General features: G+C 53.5%; 1 protein-coding gene across 8 annotated transcripts in view; it reads left to right on the forward strand.

Moving 5' to 3' along the window:
• COL22A1 (collagen type XXII alpha 1 chain) overlaps positions 1-18,082 on the forward strand; it is a 254,177-nt gene extending 236,095 nt beyond the window's left edge. For 3 of the 8 annotated variants that reach the window (XM_029222987.1, XM_029222988.1, XM_029222992.1), the window contains 9 exons: positions 3,044-3,097; positions 4,561-4,632; positions 4,792-4,827; positions 5,643-5,687; positions 8,094-8,273; positions 9,897-9,963; positions 12,496-12,678; positions 14,686-14,763; positions 16,891-18,082. In XM_029222987.1, the coding sequence (XP_029078820.1) occupies positions 3,044-3,097; positions 4,561-4,632; positions 4,792-4,827; positions 5,643-5,687; positions 8,094-8,273; positions 9,897-9,963; positions 12,496-12,678; positions 14,686-14,763; positions 16,891-17,081 (906 nt within the window). In that variant the 3' untranslated portion in view covers positions 17,082-18,082. Of the gene's footprint in view, positions 1-3,043; positions 3,098-4,560; positions 4,633-4,791; positions 4,828-5,642; positions 5,688-5,876; positions 6,061-8,093; positions 8,274-9,896; positions 9,964-12,495; positions 12,689-14,685; positions 14,764-16,890 lie in introns of those variants that run through there. The other 5 variants (XR_003793575.1, XR_003793573.1, XM_029222990.1 and 2 more) reach the window with 5 other exon arrangements.
• The last annotated feature ends 6,495 nt before the right edge of the window (positions 18,083-24,577 follow it).

The following is a 24,577-nucleotide window of genomic DNA, read 5'->3' on the forward strand; positions in this document are numbered from 1 at the left end:
CAGAAGTAGGTACACGTTTTTAGTACCAAGCACAGATATGCGTATGGAACAGAAGTAGATACACGGTATAGCTGTGGCATTAAATTCAAACGGAGCAGTTAGGGAAAAACTGTGAATGGGCACCTGCGCGGGAGCGCTGCCGACAGAAAGGTGGAGAAGCCCTGCTCCGGAGCCCCACCAGGCAGCGGCGCCACGCCTGGTCCTGCTGGCCTGTCGCAGTGTCCACCTCTGGGCTGTGGCTGCTGTGAAGCCCCCTGGGCTCGGTTCCTGGCTGTCTTCCTACTTGTCACGTGGACTGGGCGTTTCTTCACCTCTCCAGGCCTCAGTTTCCTCACGTGTGAAGTGGGGAGGTTGTGAGCGCCGGCGAGTCAATCCAGTGAAGCGACAGGACCATGTCCAGAGCTCGGAGTGCGCCGGGAGCTGCCTGTCTCCGGGCCTCGCGCCGCCTCTTCCTGGAGGGGCGTCTGGCTCTTGCCTCTGGAGGGCGGCGGGTAAACCCCTGATGAATGCAGATGTGTGCAAGGGCGCAGGGAGCGCATCTGGGGACAGCGAGAGCGGCAGGACAGGTGTGTGCGGTGGGGGCCGGGAGGCCGGCCGCAGCCCAGGTGAGGCTGCGAACAGCCTCAGAGGCACAGCCTGCAGGAGGCGGGCTTGGCCCTGAAGGCCTGCGGCCCCCAAGGCAGGTTTGTGGTTTTCTAACTTGCTCCCCTCAAGCCTGAGGAGCCTCCCGAGGCATCTGTAACCAGCGGTCAGCTGCCTAAGTTTCCCAGATGCGTGTGTTCTTGGACACGTAGGACCAGGTTCCAGGTTATTTCGCTGACAACCACTCTCACTCACCTGGAGCCGACATGCTTTCCTGAGTGAAGAGGAGGTTCCTGGCCACTGCAGCCAGTTCACGCGGCCTGGAACCAGACCCTGAGTGGAGGCCCCTGAGGGCCTCCGGAAGTGTGGGCAGAGTCCAGTCCATTGACGTAATTCACTGCCTGAGCTCCCCAAACCCTGGGCCAGGCACTCCGACCGTCCTGCCCACAGAGGAGAGAAGGAGGCACAGGGAGGTCGAGTGCCTTCCCAAGGCCGCACAGCACGTGAGCGACAGAGCCGGCATTTGGACTCAGCAGTCTGGCCCGAGAGTCCACAGCTTGAGCCCGCCTGGCCCGTGTGTGCTGGCGTCCCTTGGCAGGAAGGTCACCTGGTGGGAAGGAGTGGGCAGGAGTTTGGAGCTCAGAGCCGTTGGGGAGGGAAAGCTGTGGCCTCCATTTTGGAGTGGCACAGACACCAAAGGGGCTTCACGAGGACAAATGGGACGTGAGGAGGCCTGTGGCCCAGGAAGGAGCAGGTCTCAGCCCCAGTCGGCCTCTAGCGCGCTGACAGGTGACAGTTGGCTGCCCAGAGCCGCCCCTCCCTCTGCGCATGGCCGCCTTTGTTGGCACCATGTGTTAATGTGTCGTGGCCCTTATCCTCTAGGCGAACAGAGGGAAGAGGGGAGAGATGATTGCCATCGGGCTGAGCCAGAGCGCATACTTTTAGAGGGACGCAGATCGGCTGCTGGGTGGGCGCGGGCAGGTGCAGGGCAGCGCCGTCGTGCCTGGACGGACATCACGCGTAGTCACAGACACCGACTGGCCTCTCTGATTTCAGCACTTCGTAGCTCTGCGATCCCAGGCAGGTCCTGTGCTTTCTCCGACCCTCGGTTTCCTCATCTGTGATGTAAAGGCATCCGTGCACATGGCACGATTCCTGCAGGGTCTGGTGAGATGGGACGCGTGAATCACCCATGATCACACGTACACATTTTAGGCACAAGGAGGAAGCGCTGTTTATGATCCCCAGCAAGCTATACCTTTAATGAACATGGGGTGGGGGCGGTGCCGCCAGGGTTCAAACCACAGCCCCTTCCTTTCTATCTCAGGAAGGTTGTTCAGCATTTCTGTGCCTCAGTTTCCCCATTTGTAAATTGGCGCCGTCTGCTCTGTTGTGAGCAGTGAGTGAGTTAACGCGTGTGAAGCCTGGCACGTAGGAAGCGCCCGGGCAGTGTTGGTGACTTTTTACTGTCACGTGTTTCCATGAAGCCAGCTCATCTGTAAACGTGTGCTTCACAGATTATAGGACGTTGGCACCTGGTGGTTCAGGGATCAGTGCAGCGTGGTCTCCTGGGATGTTGTTGGTTCATTCATCTAGCAGAGTGCCCGCCTCCTGTGTGTGGGTGACACGTGCCAGATGTTGGGCATGGACACAGACAAGGCAGGGAAGAGAACCAGTGAAAGACACAGCCGCCTGGTGGGGAAGGTCCTGAGCGGGAGGAAAGTGAGGGCAGGGGCGTGCCCAGCTCAGCTGAAGCTGACCTGTGGGTTTTGGGCTTACTAGGAATTTGTCTGTAGCTTAGGAGCATTCTCGAACTTTCTGATTTTTATGCTACCGAGGATCTTACTGGTTAAATGTATTTATTCAAATTACAAATGGGCGCAAAATACCCATCAAGTTAGAGAGTGTTACGGATGTGAGTCTGTCCTGGAATCTGGAGTGAGTGGACCTTCCACCCAGTAGCCGTGTGATTCTGCACCAGCCACTTTTCTGTGTCTCGATATCTTTATCTGTTCAACCCGGTGGTGACCATCCTGGAGGAGGAGGATAGGATACGGGTAGCGATGTGCGTCCTAAGCTGAGAACAGCCCGCGGTGACGTGAGCACTTTTGTTTGTTCCTTAAGTCAGCATCTGAAGGGGGAGGATACGCATAAGTGAACGATGTGGTCCTGATTCTTTACTGTGCCTGGGCTCTGGGCATCTGTCACCAGCCCAGGATTTTTCATGCACACGAACTCATTTAATTACTTATTATTCATTACGAGTTAAATATCCCAAGCTCCTTTTACAAGTTGAGAAACATCTTCTAAGTAATGACTTGGAGCCACGCTGGTCTGAGTAACAGCTGTATGTGTGAAATCAGGCCCTCCGCATCCAGCAGTCTCTCTGTCCCACTGTCCTGCTCTGTGAGGTCCTGGCAGAGCATCCTGGCAGAATCCTCTCTTCTGTTTCTTCCACCAGGGTAAGAACGGATCGCCTGGATCTCCAGGAGACCATGGCACTCCAGGCAATCCCGTGAGTACTGTCCCACTGCTGTGATGGAATCAGGGCAGGCTTTGAAAGGTTGTGTGGTTTACATCACAGACTGTCTGGTCTCTGTTTCCAGAAGGCTCAGTGGGAAAATATGGTGTTTGGATGGCAGGGACAGGCTGGAGGAAAGGGGAGCCACGAAGGACATCTTTCAAAGCTTAAAATACACATGGTTATGCACTTGGCTCTCTGTTGTCTACAACCATAGACATCCAACAGGACAAAACTATTGAAGACTAAAACACACATGCGTGATAAGGTTGCATGGTAGTTGATTGATGTTTTTAGATGATGGAAGGACAAGGTCAGGCTGGCCGACCCTTAACGTCTCAGACAGGGTAAGGGTGCACCATGGGGATGCGTGTAACACAGATTCGGCTGAAGAGGGTCCTCCTGCTGGTGAGCAGGTGTTAGCTAGAGCTAACGACGGGTACAGTAGAAAGAGGGTGACATGAGTAACCAGCAGAGTCCTGGGCACTGGGCAGCAGGTTCTGGATTTGGGGTTCAGGTCTGGCAGATGGGGAGACATGGTGGGGAACATTGGTCCTTGATGGGGTCTAGGGGTGGATAAGTGAAAGCCTGTCCGCTAGTCTCCCAGCCCAGCCTTACCGTATATTTATTTGGTAAAATTGGCAACCCTGTTGAGAAGGCCACCTTTATGGTGTGTTGTTCAAGCGACAGATGCATGGGGTAATGGGCAGAACAGTCTGGCCAGCTGACTGTTGTCACTGTGGAAATTAGGGTGACCCGTCAGTCTTGATTTCCCAGGAACCTTCCTGCTTGTAGCCCTGAAAATCCTGCATCCTGGGAAACCCATCATTTCCCAGGCAAACAGGGCATCTGGTGGTCCTGATAGAACCCCATCTTCCTGTTGGACCGGGGACAGCCGTGTTAAGGCATCTAACTCCTCGGCACACACAGTGACATTCCTTAGGAACCATCGTGGGAGTCTTGTCGCCTCCGCTGCGACGTCACAGACAGGACGGGATTGGGTCCTGAGGCCGATCCATCCCCAGTGCAGAGCTGACCCCAGAAGAGCTGACCCACATATGGTGGCGGCCCAGAAAGGTTAAAACTAAAATTCCCGAACACCTTTCCCCCAAAGTGCGCCTGCCAAACCATGAGACGAGCTGGCCGAAGGGGAAGAGGCACAGCTGGGGGGCCCCGTACGCAGCAAGGTGTTTTGTTTAATGTTTGTCCCATTTTGCGTCTGTTGCTTCGAATGGGAGAGCCGTTCACTGTTTGCAGGAGACTCTCCTTCTGCCCCCGCAGTACCCCGTCTCACAGTACCCTGTCTCTCCCCAACCCAGCCCCTCCGTTTCAGGAAAGGGCTCTTCTATTTTGTTCACGTGCCAGGCCTTCAGAGTACAGAGGGGTTACGAGGTTTCTGAATCTTCTTGAGTTGACACTTGACCTTGAAGAATTAATGCCCTGCTTTCCCTCTGCAGGGCCAGAAGGGAACCAGAGGAGAAAACGGCAGCCCAGGGCTCCCTGGCTTCCTGGGTCCCCGTGGGCCGCAGGTGAGCATAGAGCACTGTTGGGGAATATCCCCGGCTGGCCCGTTGAGCGCCGTCTGTGCTGGAGCGTGACTTGGGTGAAAGTGTCTGTTGGAAAGACGGCCGTGTCATCTGCAACGTGCCATCACAGCAGAGCTCACTGATACTGTGTCTGTGTTGTAGGGTGAGCCGGGAGAGAAGGGAGTCCCAGGCAAGGAGGCAAGTACCGTGCACCCCTCTTCTCCTCTTGGTGCCCTTTCCTGTGGGAGACACAGGCTCACTTCGTGGGCGGGCGACGCGTGCTGTCTCACGGGGCCCTGGGCCTAGCAGGGCTCCCACACGTGCTGTGTTCTGCTGTTGCTGTCCGGAAATCCTAATGCTTTCTGAACGAGGCTCCACGTCTTCACTTTGCTTAGGGCCCACCAGTTAGGGAGCCGGTCCAGGGGTGCCATCGTGTGATGTCTCTGACCTGTCTGTAGCTCTCCGCACCCAGTCCATCAACTAGTCCTGTCCATTCTGACTCCACGATACCTCCCAGCTCGGTCCATCTCTCTCCATCTCTCCCGCTGGACCCTAACGCAGACCGTCATCATCTCTCACCTGGACGTTTGCAGTGACCTCCTAACTGGCTTCCTTGTGTCCAGCCTGCCCCCCGCCCCACTCCTTCCCCACTCACCAGCCAGAGTGACCTTCGTAGAACAAACGTGAGATCATGTCAGTTTCTAGTTCAAGCCTCGGCTCTGTGCCTCCTGTCAACAGAGACGCCCCGGCCCTGGTCACTTCCAGCCCTCAGGATGGACAGGAGCAGGTGTGGGAAGGCACATTTCAGGAAGCACAAGCCCAGGGTGACTGGCGTGTAGACAGTGGGAGGGCGTGACCAGGGCCGGAGCAGGACTCTTGGAGGACCTGCCTTCTCCAGGACACCTTGCCCTCAGCACACAGGATCCGAGAAGAACCGAGAAGGGCAGAGAGGGATGCCCGAGCAGATGGGATGGCCCTGGTTAAGTGACCACCCTCCTTTGGTTTCATTGCAGGGGACCCCTGGGAAGCCGGGAGAGCCGGGACCCAGAGGAGAAAGGGTAAGTGGGGCAGGGGGACTGTGTCCAAGGCTTTAGGAAGCAGCCTGGCCTGCGGAACGGCTCCTGTGGTGGCCTCTCTGTTCTCTGTTCCCCCTGGAAATTTGTGAGCCCCCAGCGGGAGGCTTTTCCCAAAGTTGTAGTCAGTGATGTTGGCTTTTGTCATGGTTTTTTGGTTGTTATTTTAAGCAGTAAAGTCATCGCAATTACAAATTCAAAGGCGAGCATGCCCAGACTTTGACAGATTTCCGTCTCTCCTCTCCGTGTGCGAACGCCTGTGTGTGACACGCTTGGAGCCCAAAGTGCCAATTTGCCAGGAGCCAGATCTGTTCCTGGAGGTGACAAGGGAACAGATTTTCCCATAATGAATCGCCTTGGCGCTGCGCTCAGAAAGCCCTTCTTTACATTGCATTCCTCCAAAAAACAACAGGAAAGAAAAAAATCACTTTTTTTTTTTTCTTTTTTGGAAGAAACGCCGGTGAGGGGAGGGGGCATTCTCTCACTGCTGCCAACTGCTGCTCCCTCCAGAGAAATTAGACATCTCGTCTGCCCAGGGCCCTGCGCTTGGTCAGCCGTCCCACCGTCCCACTGTTGCCCGACACGGACGGCACGCCACCCCGCTTCGACCCTCCGTTTGTTTTCCGTGGTGCTGCAAAGAATTTCTCTCTGCTTTCCTTGCAAGTTGGATGAGTGAGGAGCTGGCTTTGCCTGCAGGCCAGAGCAAAACGGAAGCAGAGAGCATCAGGGCTTCTCACCCCCACAGATCTCTCTCCCTCCTCCCTTCCCAGTGAACATCATTCCCATGGCTGCTGGTTCCTGAGCGTGGAGCCGGGGGAGGGGCTGTAGCTGGGAGGGCACTGAGGGCCTTGCCACCCAGCAGCTGGCCAGCTGGCCCCCGGGAGCTGCTGGAGTTTTGGTTGGGAGCCGGGGAATTCAGACGGCAAGTATGAATCTTCTGGATACCGAATCAGTACCTAGAATCTTCTCGAATACTGAGTCAATGATGGCGAGTTGCCTTCCCCGGTTATGTTGCCTTCCCCTGTTTCGTGGAACGTTGCCAGATAGCGGTCAGGTTCCCCGTGCCTTGGACTCCAGAGAACATTTGAAACGTGGGACAAGTCCTCTCACGGCAAAGGGATGTTGAGACGTTTAAAGAATAGGAAATGCCGTACCACAGGCCTTGGCGTTGAGGTGCACGAAGCACCAGGACTCTCCTAGACCCCTAAACTTGAGATCACCCACGGATGGCAATGTCCCCAAGAAATGCATCACCTTTGAGAAATTTAGGTGACGCCCTCAAATCTGGGTAAATGCCTTTTTTAATTCACTGCTCTTTCTGTTATTGTTGAAAAAGCAATACAGACACATAGTTAAACAATACAAATTGCAGAAAAGTGGCTGCAGTGAAGACTAGGTGCCCTTCCACCAGGCCTTCTGGTCCCCGTCCCCTCCCCATGTCGGTCGCTGTACACGTCCTCTGTATCTTGCCCTAGTCTGTGCGCGCAGAACCATGTGGGGTGTGCGTGTCAACACGCGTATTACTAGATCCCCTGCAACGTATCAGACTTTTCCCACCGTTTTGTCCTTTTCGTTTTTCGTGCGTGTATGTGGCAGATGGTCTCATAACTGCACCGGCTTCCTTTTCCGTGGCTCTAGGTCACGCCCATAGCCATGCCCCATGTCCGGTTACCTGTGGCTCATTTTTTTCTTGCTGTTTCCCCCCCTCTGCTGCCTCCAAGCGGTGGAGTTTTTACACCCTGAGGCTGTTAGCCTGGCCGCCGTATTTTCAGACTCTCCGACAACCGAGGCTGGCTGGTCAGACACCCGGTAGCAGATAGGGCAGAGGACTGGACCGTCCCGTGGTTGCCATGGCTCCCAGATCATTGATCCAGCACTTCAGTCCTTGGACCAGCGATGGGGAGAAAGGGGTCCCGGGCAGTGTCGTCCTCTGTGGGCCCCCTTGGGCTGAGAGGAGGGGACAGATTCCCTGCGGGTGAGACACCTCTGGCTGACGAGTGCCACCATCCCTCCAGGTGACGGAGAACAAAACTGGGCCTGAAGTGGGCCAGAAGCTCCGGCAGTCGGGCTCAGCAGCTGGCCTTCTCTAGCCAGGCAGGTGGAGCTGCGCTCCTGGGATGGAGCACGGGACTGGGATTTGGAAATCAGAGCTCATGTCTTGTCCTCCGCAGACTAGCAGTGTGATGTGGGCAGGTAGCTTTGTCTCCCTGGGCCCTCGTGTCCTGGTCTGTGGCATCAGACTTGAGTCATGGGCCTGCCAGGGCCGAGGTCTCCTTTCCACCGCTGAGGACGCAAAGGGCCGGCAGCGTCCCTTCTGTAGCCGCACGTCTTGTCTGGCCTGGGGGCACCTCCTAGGCCTTTGCTCACTGAAGCGCTTCTTTCCTCCCCTAGGGAGATCCTGGCATCAAAGGTGACAAAGGACCTCCCGGTGGGAAGGGTCAGCCTGGAGACCCTGGGATCCCAGGCCACAAAGGTCACACAGGCCTAATGGGCCCCCAGGGACTACCTGGGGAGAATGGGCCGGCCGGGCCGCCGGGGCCCCCGGGCCAGCCAGGATTTCCAGGACTGAGGGTAAGGATATTGGGGCTCCTTGGGACTGAAGGGGAAGCCCGTGGGGTGTGTGGGCTTCAGAGGGACCAGGTTACAGATCCCAGTAACCTGCGTGACCCGGGGCAGGTTACCTCTCCTCTCTGAGCCTTCCTTCCGCATCCGCCGAAAGGGGGGAGGAGAACCTCCCTCCCGACACTCCTCCGCTGTGATGGTTAAAGGAGATAACGCCGCATGGCTTACGAAGGGCTCCAGAGTAGCGTCCCTCTCTCTCAGTGTGCTGCATCCCCGAGGCTCCACTCCTCGGGCTGTCGCGCCTTTCTGCCCCAGGACCTGGTGCAGCAGGCCACTGAGAAGATGCAGCCGGATCTCAGTGACCAGAGCTTCCCGCGGGGACGGCTGGCTGTCCATCCCGTGCCCGGCTCTGCCTCTCTCCTGTCTGCCTGTCTGGGGTACTCGTTCTTCCCTTTGGGTCCAGCTTTTCCCAAATGTAAAAGGAAAGGCTTGTTTAGAGCAGTTTTTTTTTCTTTGAACATATTGTATTCCCGTGGCAGACTTCTTATTTTTCACAGACTTGTAGCATCGGCACACGCTGGCTGTAGAGAGATAAAGGCAGAGCTTGGTGGACGTGTCAGTGGGGGCTGGTTGCCAGGTCCCCGTGACCTCCCCACCCCGCCTTTGCAGCCCGCGTGGCCCTCGGGGGACCCTCCGGTTCCTCAGAGCACAGGCTTACATGGTCTTCAGAGCCCGCGCCTGCTCTGAGGTTCCGTGTCACCGTCCCTGCCAGGGCGCCTGTGGCCAGCCTGAGCTTCCACCGCCGTGAAAGAGGCCAGGCAGCTAGATCCTGTCCCTCGGCCAAGTGTGGGTGCTGGCGGACTCAGCGGGCTTCCAGAAGCCCCCACCCCTCCCCCGAGTCTTTGCCAAGTTCTCCTGCTGCTGTGGGTAGCGGTGGACATTCTGGGACTAACCTAAAAGATTACTGGCCGGAAGGGCAAACAAGAGAATAAGGACACAGAGCCCATCTCACGCTGTGCTAGACGCTGGGGCTGCGGAGATGAGCACAGTACGGCCCCCAGCCTTGGGGGTGGACACTGCCCTGAAGGGCTCTGATGACGAGGGGGGAGCCCAGTGCGGCAGCAGGTCTGCTCGCGGATCCGTCTAAGAATCGCACGTCGCCGTGGGCGCCTGGAGGCGGTGCCCGCCTTCTCTGCCCCCTGACCCATCGGTTTCTGTGACCAGAGCAGGGCAAGCCAGACCCTGGGGACCAGAGCAGCCAAGTGACCAGTGGGAGGAAATCAAACACGATTTCACGCAGGAGGCAGCCTGTGAGCGGGTCCTGCAGGAAGATGGCACTTTGGCAGGGAGAGGCTCAGAGCAGACCTCCCGGGTCCAGAGCTGGGGAAGGGGTTTGTGCGGGGAGTGGGGGAGCAGGGGCCCCAGAGAGAAAGGAGTCCAGGTCGCCGTACATGACGGGATAACGCCACCTGCATGGCGGGGAGCGGGCAGACGGCTCCAGGTGTAAAAGGGGTTGAACTAGGGAGCTGTGGTGTATGGGGCTGTGACCGTCGTGGCTTCCCGAGCCATCTCAGGTCTCAGGAGGCAAGGGTTCCTGGGAGGACGAACAACTCCGCCTTCCCTCCCTCCTAGGGGGAGTCTCCATCCATGGACATCCTGCGGCGGCTCATCCGAGAAGAAGTGGAGAAGCAGCTGGAAAGTGAGTAGCTGGGCTTTATCACAGCCATGTAGGTCGGGTCCTGGGTGCTTTTAAGAGCCCCAGGAAGCAGTCCGTTCGCTCATCCTTCAGGACTTCTGTAGCCTGGTTGGAAAAGGCAGCCTAAGAGCGGCTCCAGTAGCAATCAGGGTTGAGGCGCCCCTTGCAGGCTTCAGCCAGCCTCCTCTGGCACAGATCCCGCTCCAAGCTTCTCTTCAGGGCAGCTTGAATTGCCGCTGCTTGATTACCTCCAGGAAGCTCAGCATCTACAGAACCAGCTTCTCATGATCCTTCATTTCTTCTGTGCACTCAGTTGTTTATCTAATGAGGAGGCAGCTTCGACAGGCCTGCAGTGGGTCTGTTAGTTAGAACTCACAGCCCGGGGAAGAGACAGAGACATAAACAGACAAGGCGGCTTCAGTACAGTAAGAAATTCCTGCGGTTTAATTTGGCACAGGGGGTGTTGAAGAGGACAGATGAAAGTACCTAGGATAGCTCAGGGGGCGGACAGGTGAGGAAGGGCTTCCCGGAGGAGGGGCCATGTGAGCTGAAAGCAGGGACAGGATCCCAGGCCTTTGGAGCAGCATGTGCAGAGCCCCTGAGGGGGGCCTGAACACACAGTGCTTTCAAGGAACTAGAATCCTTTTGATCCTACTGCACTGGATTTACTGTGAAACCCCAGTCTTGCATGAGCCCCATACACAGCAGGTGCTCAGGAAGGGAGAGAGATGGGAAGGTAATAGCAATAACACCAGCATGCAGGGCCGGCCCTGTGTCGGGCGGAGTCCTCAGCACGCAACACATGTTAACTCGTGGAAGCCTCGGTGGGCCTGTGAGGCGTGTGTGATTGTTAGCATCAGAGATGCTGAGGAACTGAACCAAGGCCGAAGAGCTGGTAAGTGTCTGACCAGGGTTTGCATGCAGGCAACCGAGCTGCAGAATCCAGGCTCTTAACCGTCATGTTCTCTGGACCAGTGACCATGCCCACTGCCCTATGTGTGGGAAACTGTTAGGGGAAGAAAGTCACAGACAACTCTGTAGTAGGGAAGATCGGAAACCCACTGCTGTTCCCAGGCACGGATGGACAAGCGGGAAGGACATGTTTATTCACGTGGTGGTGTCTCAGACAGTTATTCTGCACCTGGCACATGGCAGACTCTAAATGGGGTAGGGGACGCAGCACTGAACAAGATGACCCTCTTCCCTGCCCTCTTGGCGTGTCCAGGTGAGCATGGTCTGTCTCCCTATGCAGGAGAACCAAAGACGATTCCCCGGAGTGGACAGCACAGAGCTGGGGTTGGTGGAGAGGAAACCAAAGGCTGGAATGGTGACCCCCACCCGGCGGGGTGGGTCCTGAGGGCGCCCGTGTGGCGATCCCCACGGTCTGCTCTCCGAGGGTTGGATTTATCGGTGACAGGAAGGGCGTCCCCCCATGAGGAGTTTCCAGCCCTTGGGCAGAGACAAGCCCTGTTTTGAACTAGTTTAACTGGAGCGTCTGCTGGGCTGAGTCCTTTCTTCCAAATAATCTTTCGAGGAGGAAACATCAGCTCCACTTTCAAGATGAGAGAATCAAGGCTCAGAGAAGTGAAGCGTGAGGCCGGGTCTCAGCGCTAGGGCACAGCCCTCCCGCTTCCCTGCGTGAGACGATGAGGGGCTGCCGTGGGAAGCCGACCCAGCAGGCTGTCAGAAGCCCCCGACTCTGCCTTGGTTCTGCCACCAGGGCACCGGGAGGGTGTCAACATGCCTCTCTGGGCTGGGTCACGCCACCTGCGAGATGAAGGGCTTGGCCTGATTGTCTGGGCCGTATGGCCAGCAAAGCAGAAGCCCGTGCTGGCCCTCGGGCGGGCTCTGTATGCCCAGTGCAGAAGAGGGCATGGCAGCCGGCAATGGGACCTCTGGGGCTTTTGAATCAATTCTATAATCTTCACGTTTCAGACGCCTAAGGATCATTAGTGATATCATATCCAGCCCTTCATTTATAGATGAGGAATTCAGCACTTAAGAGAGGAGAAGTCCCTAAGCTGCTCTGTGTAAGCCACTTAAATCCCACCCACCCCCACCGGCCTCAGTTTCCCCAAACTGACAATTACAACAACAACTGCTGCTGCTGCTATTACTGCTGGCAGTGCCACCTCGATCACAGCAGCGATGTCCACGCAGCACTTAGCTTGTTCCAGGAGCACTTTCAGTGCCTTGTCCCATCTGCTCCATCCTCACACCAGCCCAGTGGGGTGGTGGTTATTTCATTGCATCCATTTTGCAGAAGAGGCAACGAAGGCTAAGAGAGGTCAGGTAGCTCGCCCAGGGCCACACGGCCGGCAGTGGCTGCTTGGGGACCCCAGCCCAGGCTGCCTGGCTCCAGAGGCCACGGCCGTAGGTACAGGTGCCGTGCAGTGTGCTCTCGATGTAGTTTCTCTTACTCTTGTTTTGCAGCTGTTACTGTCTCCCCAGGGCTGAGCTTGGCAGTGAGCTGCCATCCTGTCTTTGGGGCAGCCCTCCTTCATGAAATGTCTCTCTGTTTTTCCTGCTCCACAGCCAGACTCGCCTACCTCCTGGCCCAGATGCCCTCAGCGCACACCAAGGCCTCTCAAGGCAGACCCGGGCCCCCAGGGCCCCCTGGAAAAGATGGGCTTCCAGGTCGGGCAGGCCCCATGGGGGAGCCAGGACGGCCTGGGCAAGGGGGTCTGGAGGGACCCTCTGGGCCCATAGGTCCCAAAGGTGAGTGAGGACCCAGGAAGATGCGCTTTGTACACGACACGAGGGCTGAGAAGGAACCAGGGTGCGTGGCATGTGTGCCACTGAATATGCATGATTCAGCCTGTTCCTCTGCCCTGCAGCCTGCCGGCACCCTGCATTGTGGCATCATGTAATTTCTTCATATGCAGAAGAGGGTTTCATACTTGACATTTTTGCAAAATGATGCTCCTGCCAGGAGCATTGAGTCTGTTTCCTCCTACTGTCTTTTCTCTCTCCATCTCCACTGCTCGAGTTCCAGGGAGTAGCACAGAATGCCCTTTTTCCCCTTTCGAGTTGGGAAGTCAGTGAGGAATAAGACCTTTAAGCTCCAGGCAAATGGGCATTAAAGACCAGCTTACATGTGAATAAAGTGGTTTGAGCTAAAGCTGGACGTGGCTGCCAACTCTCCTGCTCTCAGAGAGCTGCCTGACCTGGATACAGCTGCTGCCGGCAACAGGGGGTCTCTCCTTCAAGCGGCAGCGCCTGCCCCACTTAACACAGCGCACTGTGGAAGCAGGTCGGAAGGCACTCTCTTTGCAGGCAGACAGATGTGAAAGGGCAGGAAAGGACATGAGCCCAGACTCACCAACCTGATCGTTCACCCTTTCTCTCTGGCAAGGAATAAGCATGTGGTGGGGAAGAAGCGGTGCTGTGATCTCAGCCGGCACTTGGTGACTGAGGTGGGGGGAATGCATGCCCCTAACATCTTCCTCTTTCAATCTTCCATTCCTTAATTCTGTCTTTTTTTTTTTTTTTTTTGGTTGCTGCAAGGTTTGCGGGATCTTAGTTCCCCGACCAGGGATTGAACCCACGCCCTGGGCAGTGAAAGCTCGGAGTCCTAACCACTGGACCACCAGGGAATTCCCTCTTAATTCTTTATTCATTGATTTATTCCTTGTAATGTTTCTCCTACTGAACTTTTTGTTAAGTTTGTGTCCGAGTCCTACTTCTTTTGGTTCGTCAAACAAAATACATGAAATCAATGTCAACAAGAAAACATAAGGCATGGAAAACATCAGACTATGACAAAAGACTGACCAAATGTAGTAATCATAACAATAAATAAGAGTGGCCTAAAATCTCCATGAACTAGCAAAATTTCAATTTGGATTATAAAAGAAAATGTCATATGTTGCATATAGGAAATATTCTGGAAGCAACATAGCAAAAAAAAAGGAATGATGAAAATAAAGTGGAGAGAGACAGTTTAATCAAGTTTGTGTAGTATTAACCCAATATAATCTCAGATATCCCCCCGGGGGAATGGACCCTCTTTCTTCTGAACATCTATTAGAATTTTAAATTCCTGTGATTATTAGGACTTACCTGATTCTGCTTCACATTACAATTTCTTTGTGCCCTGCTTCATCTGTCTTATTAGAATTCAAGCTTCTTGAGAGTAGAGCTGTGTCTTACGTACATGCAGGTTTGTTTATCACCCAGCTCCTCCTTGATAAAGGTTCAAGTAAAATGCTTTTAGAACATGGTGAAGAGTAGGCGTATATGAGTGGATGTGGATGGGAATATGTGTTTGTGTACAACAGAGTGTGGGTGTGAACATTTGGGTGCCTGTGTTTGATGTGTTTATCAGTGTATGCATATCTTTGCTAATATATGTGCGAATGTACATATGTGTATGAGTAATTGGGTAGTTACGCACTTGAGTGAATGTTTACGTGTATATATGTGTATTTGAGCAAATGTTTGGAAGGAGTGTCCAATTATTTTGGTGTTCACATGGGCGTCTTTCTGAATGCAAGTGTGTGCTTGAGTGTGGGTGTGAGTGTGTGAACGGGAGCTAGGGGTGTGAGTGTGTGCTTGAGTGTGGGTGTGAGCGTGTGGACGGGAGCTAGGGGTGCGAGTGTGAGGGGCGTGCAAGCTGTGGAAAGCACACCAGCAGTGCTGGCCCTGCCCCCCACATGGTGGGGCTCCCTCTCTCTGCCACCGTCCTGGGTCTCTACCATCAAAGATGCATGTTTCTCTCACCAGGTGAGCGAGGAGCCAGAGGTGACCCAGGTGAACCTGGAGTTGGCCTCCGAGGCGAGGTGGGACCCGCCGGGATCCCAGGTAGGAGCGGGCGCTGGGCTCTCAGGTGGGGAAGGGCCCGCCAGCAGGGAGTGGGCCTCACAGGGCAGACCTCCCACCTGCATCGCCAGGGGCCTTGGGAGCGGCTGGGAGAAAGGGCTGGCTTAACTACTGACGAGGCGGAACCCAGATTTGTTTTATTACATCTTTCTAAGACGTCAGCTTCTTGGCTCACCGTGCAAACTGTAGTGTATCCCATGAGTTCTTGAGATATATCCCGTGAATTAAAAGTCCTGTGAAATGGTCCTGAAGAAAACTGATTTGGCCTTAAATAAGTCAGGACAGTGCTGGGAACCGTGCTTCTCTTTCAGACATGCCTAGTACACATTAACTTCTCTGGTGCAGTGCTAAGGGACCTTGCATAAAATAATAATGTTTATTTCAGTTAAACCAACATTTTCCAAACTCACTTGAATGTAGGATGCTTTTTCTTTCACTATGTAATTTAATACCCTGTTACTATTCTCAGAACACATTTTGGAGAATGCTGGCCACGTGGCAGGGTGGCCAGCCGTCCTGGCCTTTCTGGGGCTATGGGGTTCCTGGGACATGGCCCTTTGAGTTTTGAAACCTGGACAAGCTGGCCACCCTATCTAATGGTTGTATGGGACTAACTCTAGAACACAGCAGTATCGCATTCCGAGATGAGGTGTGGAAGAACTCAGACTGAATTGTTATCAAACTCCACCTCATTGAGGCTTCTATTTTTATTTAATTTTACTTTATATGATTCCCCGTGGTCATTTCTGAATATTAGGGCTGCAGGTCATTTTATTTTTAGTACTTATATCTTCTTGATTTTCCAGATTTCCTATGGTGGAAATGTTATTCTCATGAGAGAAGATGACTAGACACATATTATACATATTTGTGATAGCTTGCCTACTTTTCAATAGCTTAAAATATTAAGAATATTTTAAAAATAAGGCAATTCCAAATAAAGATTACAAGGCCGAACAGAAAGCATTGTGATGGGGGAGATAATTGTACCAACATGAGGCTGAGATAATGACTAGATTTCAGTGGTTCCCACCTGAAGGAATGAACAACACTGCTGGCTCAAAACTCAGTCGAGACAGGAATACAGTAGATTAAATACTACTAAAGCATGAACAGAATTCATGCAATGTCCAAAGATCATTTAAAGGGAAAAGTTTACTTTTTGTTTATTTTATGGAGGGACTCAGATTTTCTAACAAGGTGATTACTAAGGCTTAAGGAAGAATATCACTGTTAAGGTTAACTACAACACTTAGCACTGAGCTTCCCAGTTGCCAAAGCAAAAAGGGAAATTGATTACATATGATATTATGATGCTTAATAAATGGAGGCATAGAAGTTTGTTTTAAGTAAACAACCTAAATGGGAAAGGAATTTGAAAAAGGATACACTTATATGTGTAACTGAATCACTTTGCTCTATACCTGAAACTAACACAACATTGTTAATCAACTGTACTCCAATATAAAATTAAAAGTTAAAGAAAAAAAAAGATTTAACCAACAAAAAAAAGGAAGTTTGTTTTAGGTGGCATTTTCTGGATCTAAATTTTGGGCTCTCAGTTACTTACTTCCTACTTACATTGTCTTTGACTCTGATTTGCAGAGTAGTTTAATGTAGTCCATGTATGTGGTTCATATTTAACATATAGATAAAGCCTAGAAACTACAGAATAAATGGGACCATTTAGATACTGGCTGATGGAATGTGACTAGGTATCTCCAAGGATACATGAATTGCGGCTGACGGTTAATGGTGGGGACTTGGTGTCCCAACCCGAATGCATCTCCTAGAACCAGACACAGACGGTCTGGTTTCTCTTTTCCTTGTAACAGAGGACGCATTCCCTACCTGGCCTCCATCTCCCCTTGTTTATTTCTCTCCTATGGCACCCTGATTACTGTCCTAGTCCAAACCGTTAAGGCAACCCTTTTCCTGCAAAGCAAGGTGTCCACATTTCCTCCTCTCTCCAGGCAGGGCGCCCAGACCATGGGGTGTTCTGAGGTTGTTGAGTCTTCAGTTCATACTGAATGGAAGTAGCGAGATCAGGGCTCATTTGCTCCAGAACGAACTTGAACCACCTTCTGTTTCTTTTGCTTCTTGGGCCAGGTCAACCCGGGGAACCTGGCTATGCTAAAGATGGGCTCCCCGGGGGTCCCGGTCCTCAAGGGGAGACAGGACCAGCTGGACACCCTGGCCCCCCGGGACCCCCCGGCCCCCCTGGCCAGTGTGACCCCTCCCAGTGTGCCTACTTCGCCAGCCTCGCTGCTGCTCGACCTGGTAATGTGAAGGGCCCCTAGAAGAGTCCCGAATGCCAGGAGACGGCGGTGGATTTCTGAAACTTGAACGCAGAGCCCGATGGGAAGCAGAGGTCTTGAGACATTTCAGCCTTGTGTTTTTTTTCTTTCTTTCTTTTATCATTTGTTTTTGTCTTATTTTCTTGAGAGACCTCAACATTATTAAAACCAACAGATGCTGCCGGTCGGTCAGATTATTATTATTATTATTGTTGTTGTTAATTATTATTATTATTTCATATGGTAATGCTTTTCGAGTTTTTCCCCTCTCCTCTCAAGTTGGGGAAACTTGATTCGTGGGGCAGGGGATTGTTTGTTTCTCGTTCTTCTGACAGCCCCCATTTGAAGTGTAGCTGCCAGTTTTAAGGAAACCCTCGGTGCTATGAAACCCCGACCAGACACTTGCCAAACTTACCTCTTTCCTCAAAAGGAGACTTTAAGAAAATGAGGCAGTGGGCTTCTATTCTTGACTGTGCCCAGAGGTTGCCCAGGGAGAAATTATCCACCAGTCGCTACTTCCCAGGAGAGAGAAGTAAAGCAGGAAGAGAAAGAATTTGCAGACACGAAGAACATCCTGTCCTCCTGATGCGAAGCGCACGCAGAAGGGCGCAGACTCCCTCCTTTGGGGCCAACTCAGCACCTCGGTGTTTCAAACCTGTGGGAGTGAAACACTGTCACACGGCTCGCAGCGGCTTCCTGGAGTCCCACGTCTGCACCAAAGATGCGGGAGCCAGTGTGGGAAGAGTAGCCCCGTGTGTTAATGTGGCTTCTGAGCCGTGGACAGAACCCCTCCCTGCCCCTCGCTGTTGGTTTCACTCTAACTTTGAAATCAGGGGGTCCAGAGACCACTCCCGTGTGTTTTCCTGATGGTGGGCAACTGGCCAGGGTGCTGGCCAGAGCTGGGAAATGTGTGCTTCCAGCTTCTGGCTCTGAAATAAATGGCATCGAGCGTGTGTGTGTAAATGACATGCCCAGCTTGAACGGGTGCTCAGTAAATCCAAGTTTCCTTCTCTTTGGTTTCCCGTGACGATTCCTTTCTTATCGCCCGCGTCTGCCCCCGCGTAAAGCCCTCGAGGCTGGGGATGCATCATTTTCCCCGGGGCGCCCAGGCCAGAGCCATGGTCCAGTCCACGTGCTGAATACACACGCGGGTGAGCTACTGTGTGTGACCGCGCCAGTTCCTGGGCAGCGTACTTATCCAGCACCTCCTTTTTATCACCTGTGTGCTAGATGCTTCTAATCAATTTAGGAACCCGGAGTACAGACATCCAGAGATGTTGGAAGGTTCCATATGTAGAGAAATATTACTGCCACAAGTTAAAAATAAGATCCAAGACCTACTTCTCTCATTGGAGCTGAATTTGGGGGTCAGTGGGTGTCAGGGTCCTCGGGAAGCAATGCCTGTCAGTGCAGGATGAGACGGCCTCCTTCCTGTTTTTGCACATCTACCATCTCAGTGTATTCACACAACCGTAAAAGACACAAGGGCGTTATTATAATATCCTTTTCTGTTTGAAGAAACAATCCCAAAGACCTTAGATATCCTCTAATCCAGTGACTTAAAAAAAATTTGACCATGACCCACAGCAAGAATGCAATTTCTTTGTGAGTCAGTGTATGCATACCTAAATATAAAACTAGGAGAGCTTATTTATCCTGACCACAAGGCCCTCTAACATTTACTATTCTATTTCATTACAAAGATGCTCATCACAACCTACTGAGTTGATGCCATGAGCCACCAGTGCGTTGCAACCTACAGTCAGAAGAACAGTGCCCTGGTCTAGAGGGAAACTGAGGCACGGAGAGAGCCTGTCTCGGCGCAAAGCCTTGTGTAGAATCCAGTTCCCTGATGCCCTGAGCATCTTTTTTCTCTTCACCTTTCATTTTGCTTCTGTATTTTAAGCCGTCCATCATCTGGACCAAGAAGAAGGGTTTTATACAACAGAAAGAATGATTTGGGTGAGTCCACAGACTTCTTTGATTATGGGAGTTCTCAGACGCTCAGGTGGGGTATTGAGAGGGGCAGGGGCATTCCTTCCCTGAGGGTCTTGGATTCATCCAGCTCCCCATGTGACTTGGGAGTGGCTGCGTTTGTGGGCAGCTGGGGGAATGCGTGGACTGTCCTGAGTCCTTTCCAGGCACAGAGCTTGATGGGTTTCTGGAAATAAAGACGACTACCTCAGCAGCACTGAGGATTTTGGTAATTTCCAGCTCAAAATACATGAAAATGATAGGGAAGTGCAGGGGTGTGGGGTGGGAGCGGACCGAGAGGACAGCGCGCTGAGGTTTCCATCTGCCTTGGCAGGGCAGCTCCTTCCCCGGGGAAGCGCCTCCAAGACCACGGCCTGCTTCCGGAGGGTCTCTCAGGGCGGGTGTTGGTCGCGCGGGTGATGCTGGTAGTATCTGGCCTGAGAACCGTAGAAAGTCAGTGACAGGTTGAAAGAAGCATCACAGCAGTGTTTTTAAACCACCAAGAGCCCTAGGGGGGTTCTGGAGGGGCCCTGCCAGTTGCCAGGAGGAGATGGGGTGCAAACGGGTGGGCTCCAGTGCCCCCCAGCCAGAGAAGTTCAGACTGCCCCTATTGTGCAGTGGGCACCTAGCATATGCTTTCCATGCCCGTCCTGCATTTCTTTGCCACTTCCCTGAAGTGGGCAGTCCTGTGTTTGGGGATAGGGGTCCACCCTGAGCATCCCTCGAAGAGTTTCTCTGCTCTTTGGCCTCGTGGCTCTCTCTAACGCCCTGGAGGGCTTTTTGCCCAGAAGTGCAGGAGACTTAGTGCCCCCTCGGGGTGGCCCTCGGCCAGTGGGGTATGGGGACCGCAGGAGAGAGGCCTCTGTCCTCCCTTACTTTGGAAAGAACATTCTGAGGTGCAACTTGCATAGCTGCTCAGACCGTCCGCGGGGGTCTGGCTCGATGATGCGTCGGTGTGGCTGTCCCTGCTGCCCCGCTCAGACCCCCAGACAACCTGTGCCCGCATCCTAGGACCAAGCTCCACTTCAGGGAAACCCCACCGCGACAGGTCTCCACAGACGGCCCCACGTGAACACGGGATTCAGAGCCAGTGCAGATTTTCTGGGGACAAGGACCCTGGGGCCTCAAGGGGGACGGGCCTGCCCCACGTGCTCGCAGCAAACGTGGGATAGGCATGAAGGATGCCTGTCTACAGCTCTGGTTGGGGGCACCTCAGCGGGCCAGTTCCAGGTACCTGGGATGATCCTGAGGACCACCAGGGTAGGGGCGCCCTCACCCGCCCTCAGCTGTTACCAGGTTGGGGCTGGTTCACGTTGAAACCTGCTCGCCCAGCCTGCAGGGTAGGGAGCTGCCCCAGGAGCCTGTTCTTACCTCACACCTGCACCTGGCCACCTTGCAGAGCCTCACGTAAGGTCACGGCGCTGGGATCCGGGCATCCCACACAGGCAGCTGTCGTCCTGAGCAGCTCAGGGGAGAGAGTGGGGGTTGGTCTACACAGCAGGGCATCCCTTTCTCCCCACCCCACCGCCCTGCAGGACACTCTGCAGGGTCTCTGCTTCTGAGATCGGAACTCCCTTTCCAATTCGAGCATGTCTGTTTCTCCCTCTTTCTCGCACCTGTTGAGAATTTGTCAGCAGGTGGCAGCAGGCACCCATCTCGTGTCCTCCCCCAACCTCTTCAGGGGCCGTTACTGCTGCATTTTGGTTGTACTGTTTCCCGAAATATAACACCCAGAAGCCACAGTGGGGGGGGGGGGCATCCCTCAGCAGGGTGACTGAGTGGGGCTCTGGTGTCCGTGCCTCCCACGGGAGGGGCCGAGGTCAGGTTGGGTTCACGGTCTCTGAGTTGACTGTCTGCACCCAATCTGCCTCCTGGGTCCCTGTATGCTGAAGGCATCACTGGGGCCAGGCCGCGTGCGGCCAGTGTGACGTATTAGGTGTCGGGGTGCAGAGCTCCGTGAAACGGCCCGACAGCACCACTGGGCTTTTCTTCTTTTGGTGCGGCCCTGAGAGCCCCTGGGCTTCGGTTTCACCTAACGTGTGGATGAAAGCCCCAGCGCGTGAGTGAAGGGGAAGACCGAAGTCCCTTCCCTTAACGTTAAACTGAGACGGTCTAATAGAAACCCCAGCGTGGTTGGAGAGTGGGACGGAGGGTTCCAGATCATAGAAACGCCAGCAGATTCAGGGGAACTTCCAGTGCATCTTTGTTCCAGTTCCTGCCCCCAGGAACGATCATGTGGTCAGAGACGGACACCACAGCACGAGGGGCCAAGGACGGGCTCCTCAGTAGGCTCCTGGGTGGTATCAGTAGCTCTGGTCTCCCAGATGGGACCTGCCTGGGGCCACGGGGTGTGGCAGGGAGGGCACTGGTCCCGGAGAGAGTGGAGTTGAAGCTTGTCCGGGGCATTTTGGAACACAGAGGGCAATGATGTTCCAGTGTGAGGAAGCATTGCAAACAAGGACCAGAGGCATCCTGAGAAAGTCAACCCGGGGTTCCCACTGCTGGTCCAGGGCAAGGTATCCACTGGTCCAAGCTCTGTGGGTCCAAGGCTTAGAGAGGGGTGAACGGGGCAGAAGGGCAAACCCGAAGCATCACATTTGAAGGATGATCCTTCATTCTGAGACTGAGGTCTGGCTAATGTTTTTAGGGTTTAAAATGTCTCATACCGTGAGAGAAGGCGTGTGTGTGTGTGTGTCGGGGGGAGTAATACTTATTTGTATATTTGGTTTTTTATAATCCGACTTGTCAAAATAAAGATCTGGTCTGATATCTTCATACTGGTTCCCAAGATTTGTTTTTTTCAACTACCAGTTCATAATTCCCACATCTGGGAATGCCTGGTGTAGCCCAAACCTTGATTTATTTTTCACAAACAGGAAAATGAGACTCAGAAAGATACAGTGATTTTCCCAAGATCATGAACTATGGGGCCCAGTGTTTGGGTGCAAAGGCTCACCTCACCTCTTCAGTGAGTACCCTTTAGGCTCCGTGATCAAATTTTACAGGGAAACTTTGCTTTTAACGTGATAGATTCTTGGGTCTGGTCTGGAATCACTAAATCAGGATCTCTGGGGGATGGTATTAACATGTTTTGAAAAGCTGCCCCCCAGGAATCTCTGCCCTACCCTCAAACCATCCTTGGCTTCCTCGTTCAGGCTGAGCAGCCCGGTTGCTTCATGCTGCCCTTTTTCCCGAGAATAATATCTATTTCAACCCCAGCCCAGGAGCTCAGAGTTGAGGCAAACCCAGAACTTGGCCAGACTCCGACGCCTCTGCAGATTTTAAGACCTGCAAGGATGAGACGCTTCCTCCTTAGAGCCTGAGGACGCTGCAGTGTGTTTGAAAGGGCCAGGCAGTGTGCGTAAGTGGCCCAGAGAACTGGCCCTCAACCTGCTGTCTCTGGCATTTTCCAGCCAACTCTCGTTTTCTGCCTGCCAACGGCTGCAGCCCGGGGACCCATCTCTGTAAGCTTCTGATGCCCCGAGGGCGGTGCAGGAGAGTTGGTTCTGGGCCCCAGAAGGAGACGGCCTGGTCCTGGCACAGATGCTCTAGAGACACACAGCAGATACTTGCTAAACAATGACTGAGGCCGCGGGCTTCCCGGAGACTCCGGGCTGCGTCCGAGAACCTGGGCTTCTCCTGTGTGGGACCAGTAATAAAAACTCACCTCTCTTCCAGCCAGCGGCCGGGGAAGGAGTGACTTCTGCTGTGCTGGTCTTGGCTTAGAATCATTCTGTCCTCCACTCGGGGCACAACTCTGGTTTATACTGAAGGCAGGTTGGAGGCGCCTTGATCAGCAGCCCTCAAGCCCTGGCTTCTGTGAGCCAGGATTTGCAAGAACTTCCCCGGATTGAGTTCGGCACAGCTGCAGGGCTGAGCTGCCCCTGGTCAGCTGTCAATTAGCCTCCTTCACTTCCAGTCCCTAATGAGCTGTCCACATGAGAAGGGCCCCTGCTGCCCTCTGCCCTGCAGCTGTGCCAGCCTGAGGATGTCAGCTGGATAACTGAACAACCTACGTTTCCGTTTCCTCCTTTGTGAAGTGGAATTAACATGTACTTCACAGGATTTGTATGAGGATCATTTTTTTCTTCCAGCTTTATTGAGATATAATTGACATATAAAATGGTATAATTTTACGGTATACAACAGAATGGTTTGATGCATGTATATGTTGTGAAATGATGACCGGAAAAAGGTGAGTTAATACCTAAATGCAGGGCACACGGATCCATCCTTTCCAGCATCTCCTCTGTCATCCTTTAAGAGCGATCGAGTCCACTTTGCTTATTTGTTTACTCTAATCCAAGTAGAGAAACCCTTCCTTTCAAACCAAATATTTGCTTTCCATGTTTTTCAAAGCATGTTCCCTTAAGTTTTATCATTTATCCCTTGTTAACACACCTATGAGGGGCAGGGCACGGTTCTTTGCCCCCATGGTAATTCGGAAACTGTGGCAGAGGGTTGAGCCCACCTGCCCCAAATCACACACACAGCTCACGTCCCCAGCTCACTGCGGGATCACACCAAGGCGTCCAGGGAGCTGGCAAACAGCAGCCTTGGTCTGGGTCGCCTTGTCTGCTTCCCACGGTGCTTTCTCATGAGTAAATGCTTTCTCCTGGCTCTAGGCGGAGGCGAACTCCAAATGTGCATTTGAAACAACACTTCCGTGAGGGAAAGGAGATGCCGCTTGTTCAATTATTAGGAGACGGGTGGCATTTCTGGCTCATCTTCATATGTTTGGGGAGGTGCTATTTCAGGGCAATCATTTTGTTTCTCTTCTTTTCCACTGGGAACATCTAGCTTCAGTTTCCTTTTGTGGTGCTATTTTATGAAGCCAGAGTGTGTGCCTATATATAGTAAGTTATTAAAGCCATTGAAAACCATGGATCTGGCTGGGAGGTTCACCTGGGAGGGGAAAGAGAATGTGAAGCGAGGGGTGTTTCTGTCGTCAAGACGTTGGAGACCTGGAAAGGTGCATAAAACAAGGCAATTCCAGACACAGACGGCTGCCAGGCCGATTTCGCGTTTCGACAACCGTTCCTCCTAAGGTGTCATTGGCTCCTGTCCTCACCTCTTATAACCCTGAGGATCGAGAGACGGAGTGAATGAGGAGGCCAGCCCTGTTCCGAAAAGCACACTGGCACGGAGGCCTCATCCCGACGGCTGACCTTTGACCACATAATGAACCGAGATCCTTCATGTGTAACAGGGCTGTTGCTGTTGCCATGGAGACATCGGTAAGGTGGTCTGTCCCAGTGTCACCTTGGTTCCCTTCTGGCATGTTCCCTGTAGTCAGGGAAGAATGGAGAACTTGGCAGGCATTACTGAGCCAGCTGCCACTCAGCACAGGCCTCCGATGGTCTGAGCAGGTGGGAACCCAACAGACTAAGGACGTGGCAGAGACGGGGCTGGAGGACCAGTGTCCAGTCTCAGAGGGATGCTGGCTTGTTTAAGCGAGCAACGTGGTGCCAGGCGCTGGGGACAGCAAGCTGAACAGGAAACGAGCCCATCTCACAGATGGAGGT

The sequence above is a fragment of the Monodon monoceros genome, unplaced genomic scaffold, assembly GCF_005190385.1.
Source record: "Monodon monoceros isolate NGI ecotype Baffin Bay Population unplaced genomic scaffold, NGI_Narwhal_1 Super_Scaffold_14, whole genome shotgun sequence".
In the NCBI taxonomy this organism is placed as follows: domain Eukaryota; kingdom Metazoa; phylum Chordata; class Mammalia; order Artiodactyla; family Monodontidae; genus Monodon; species Monodon monoceros.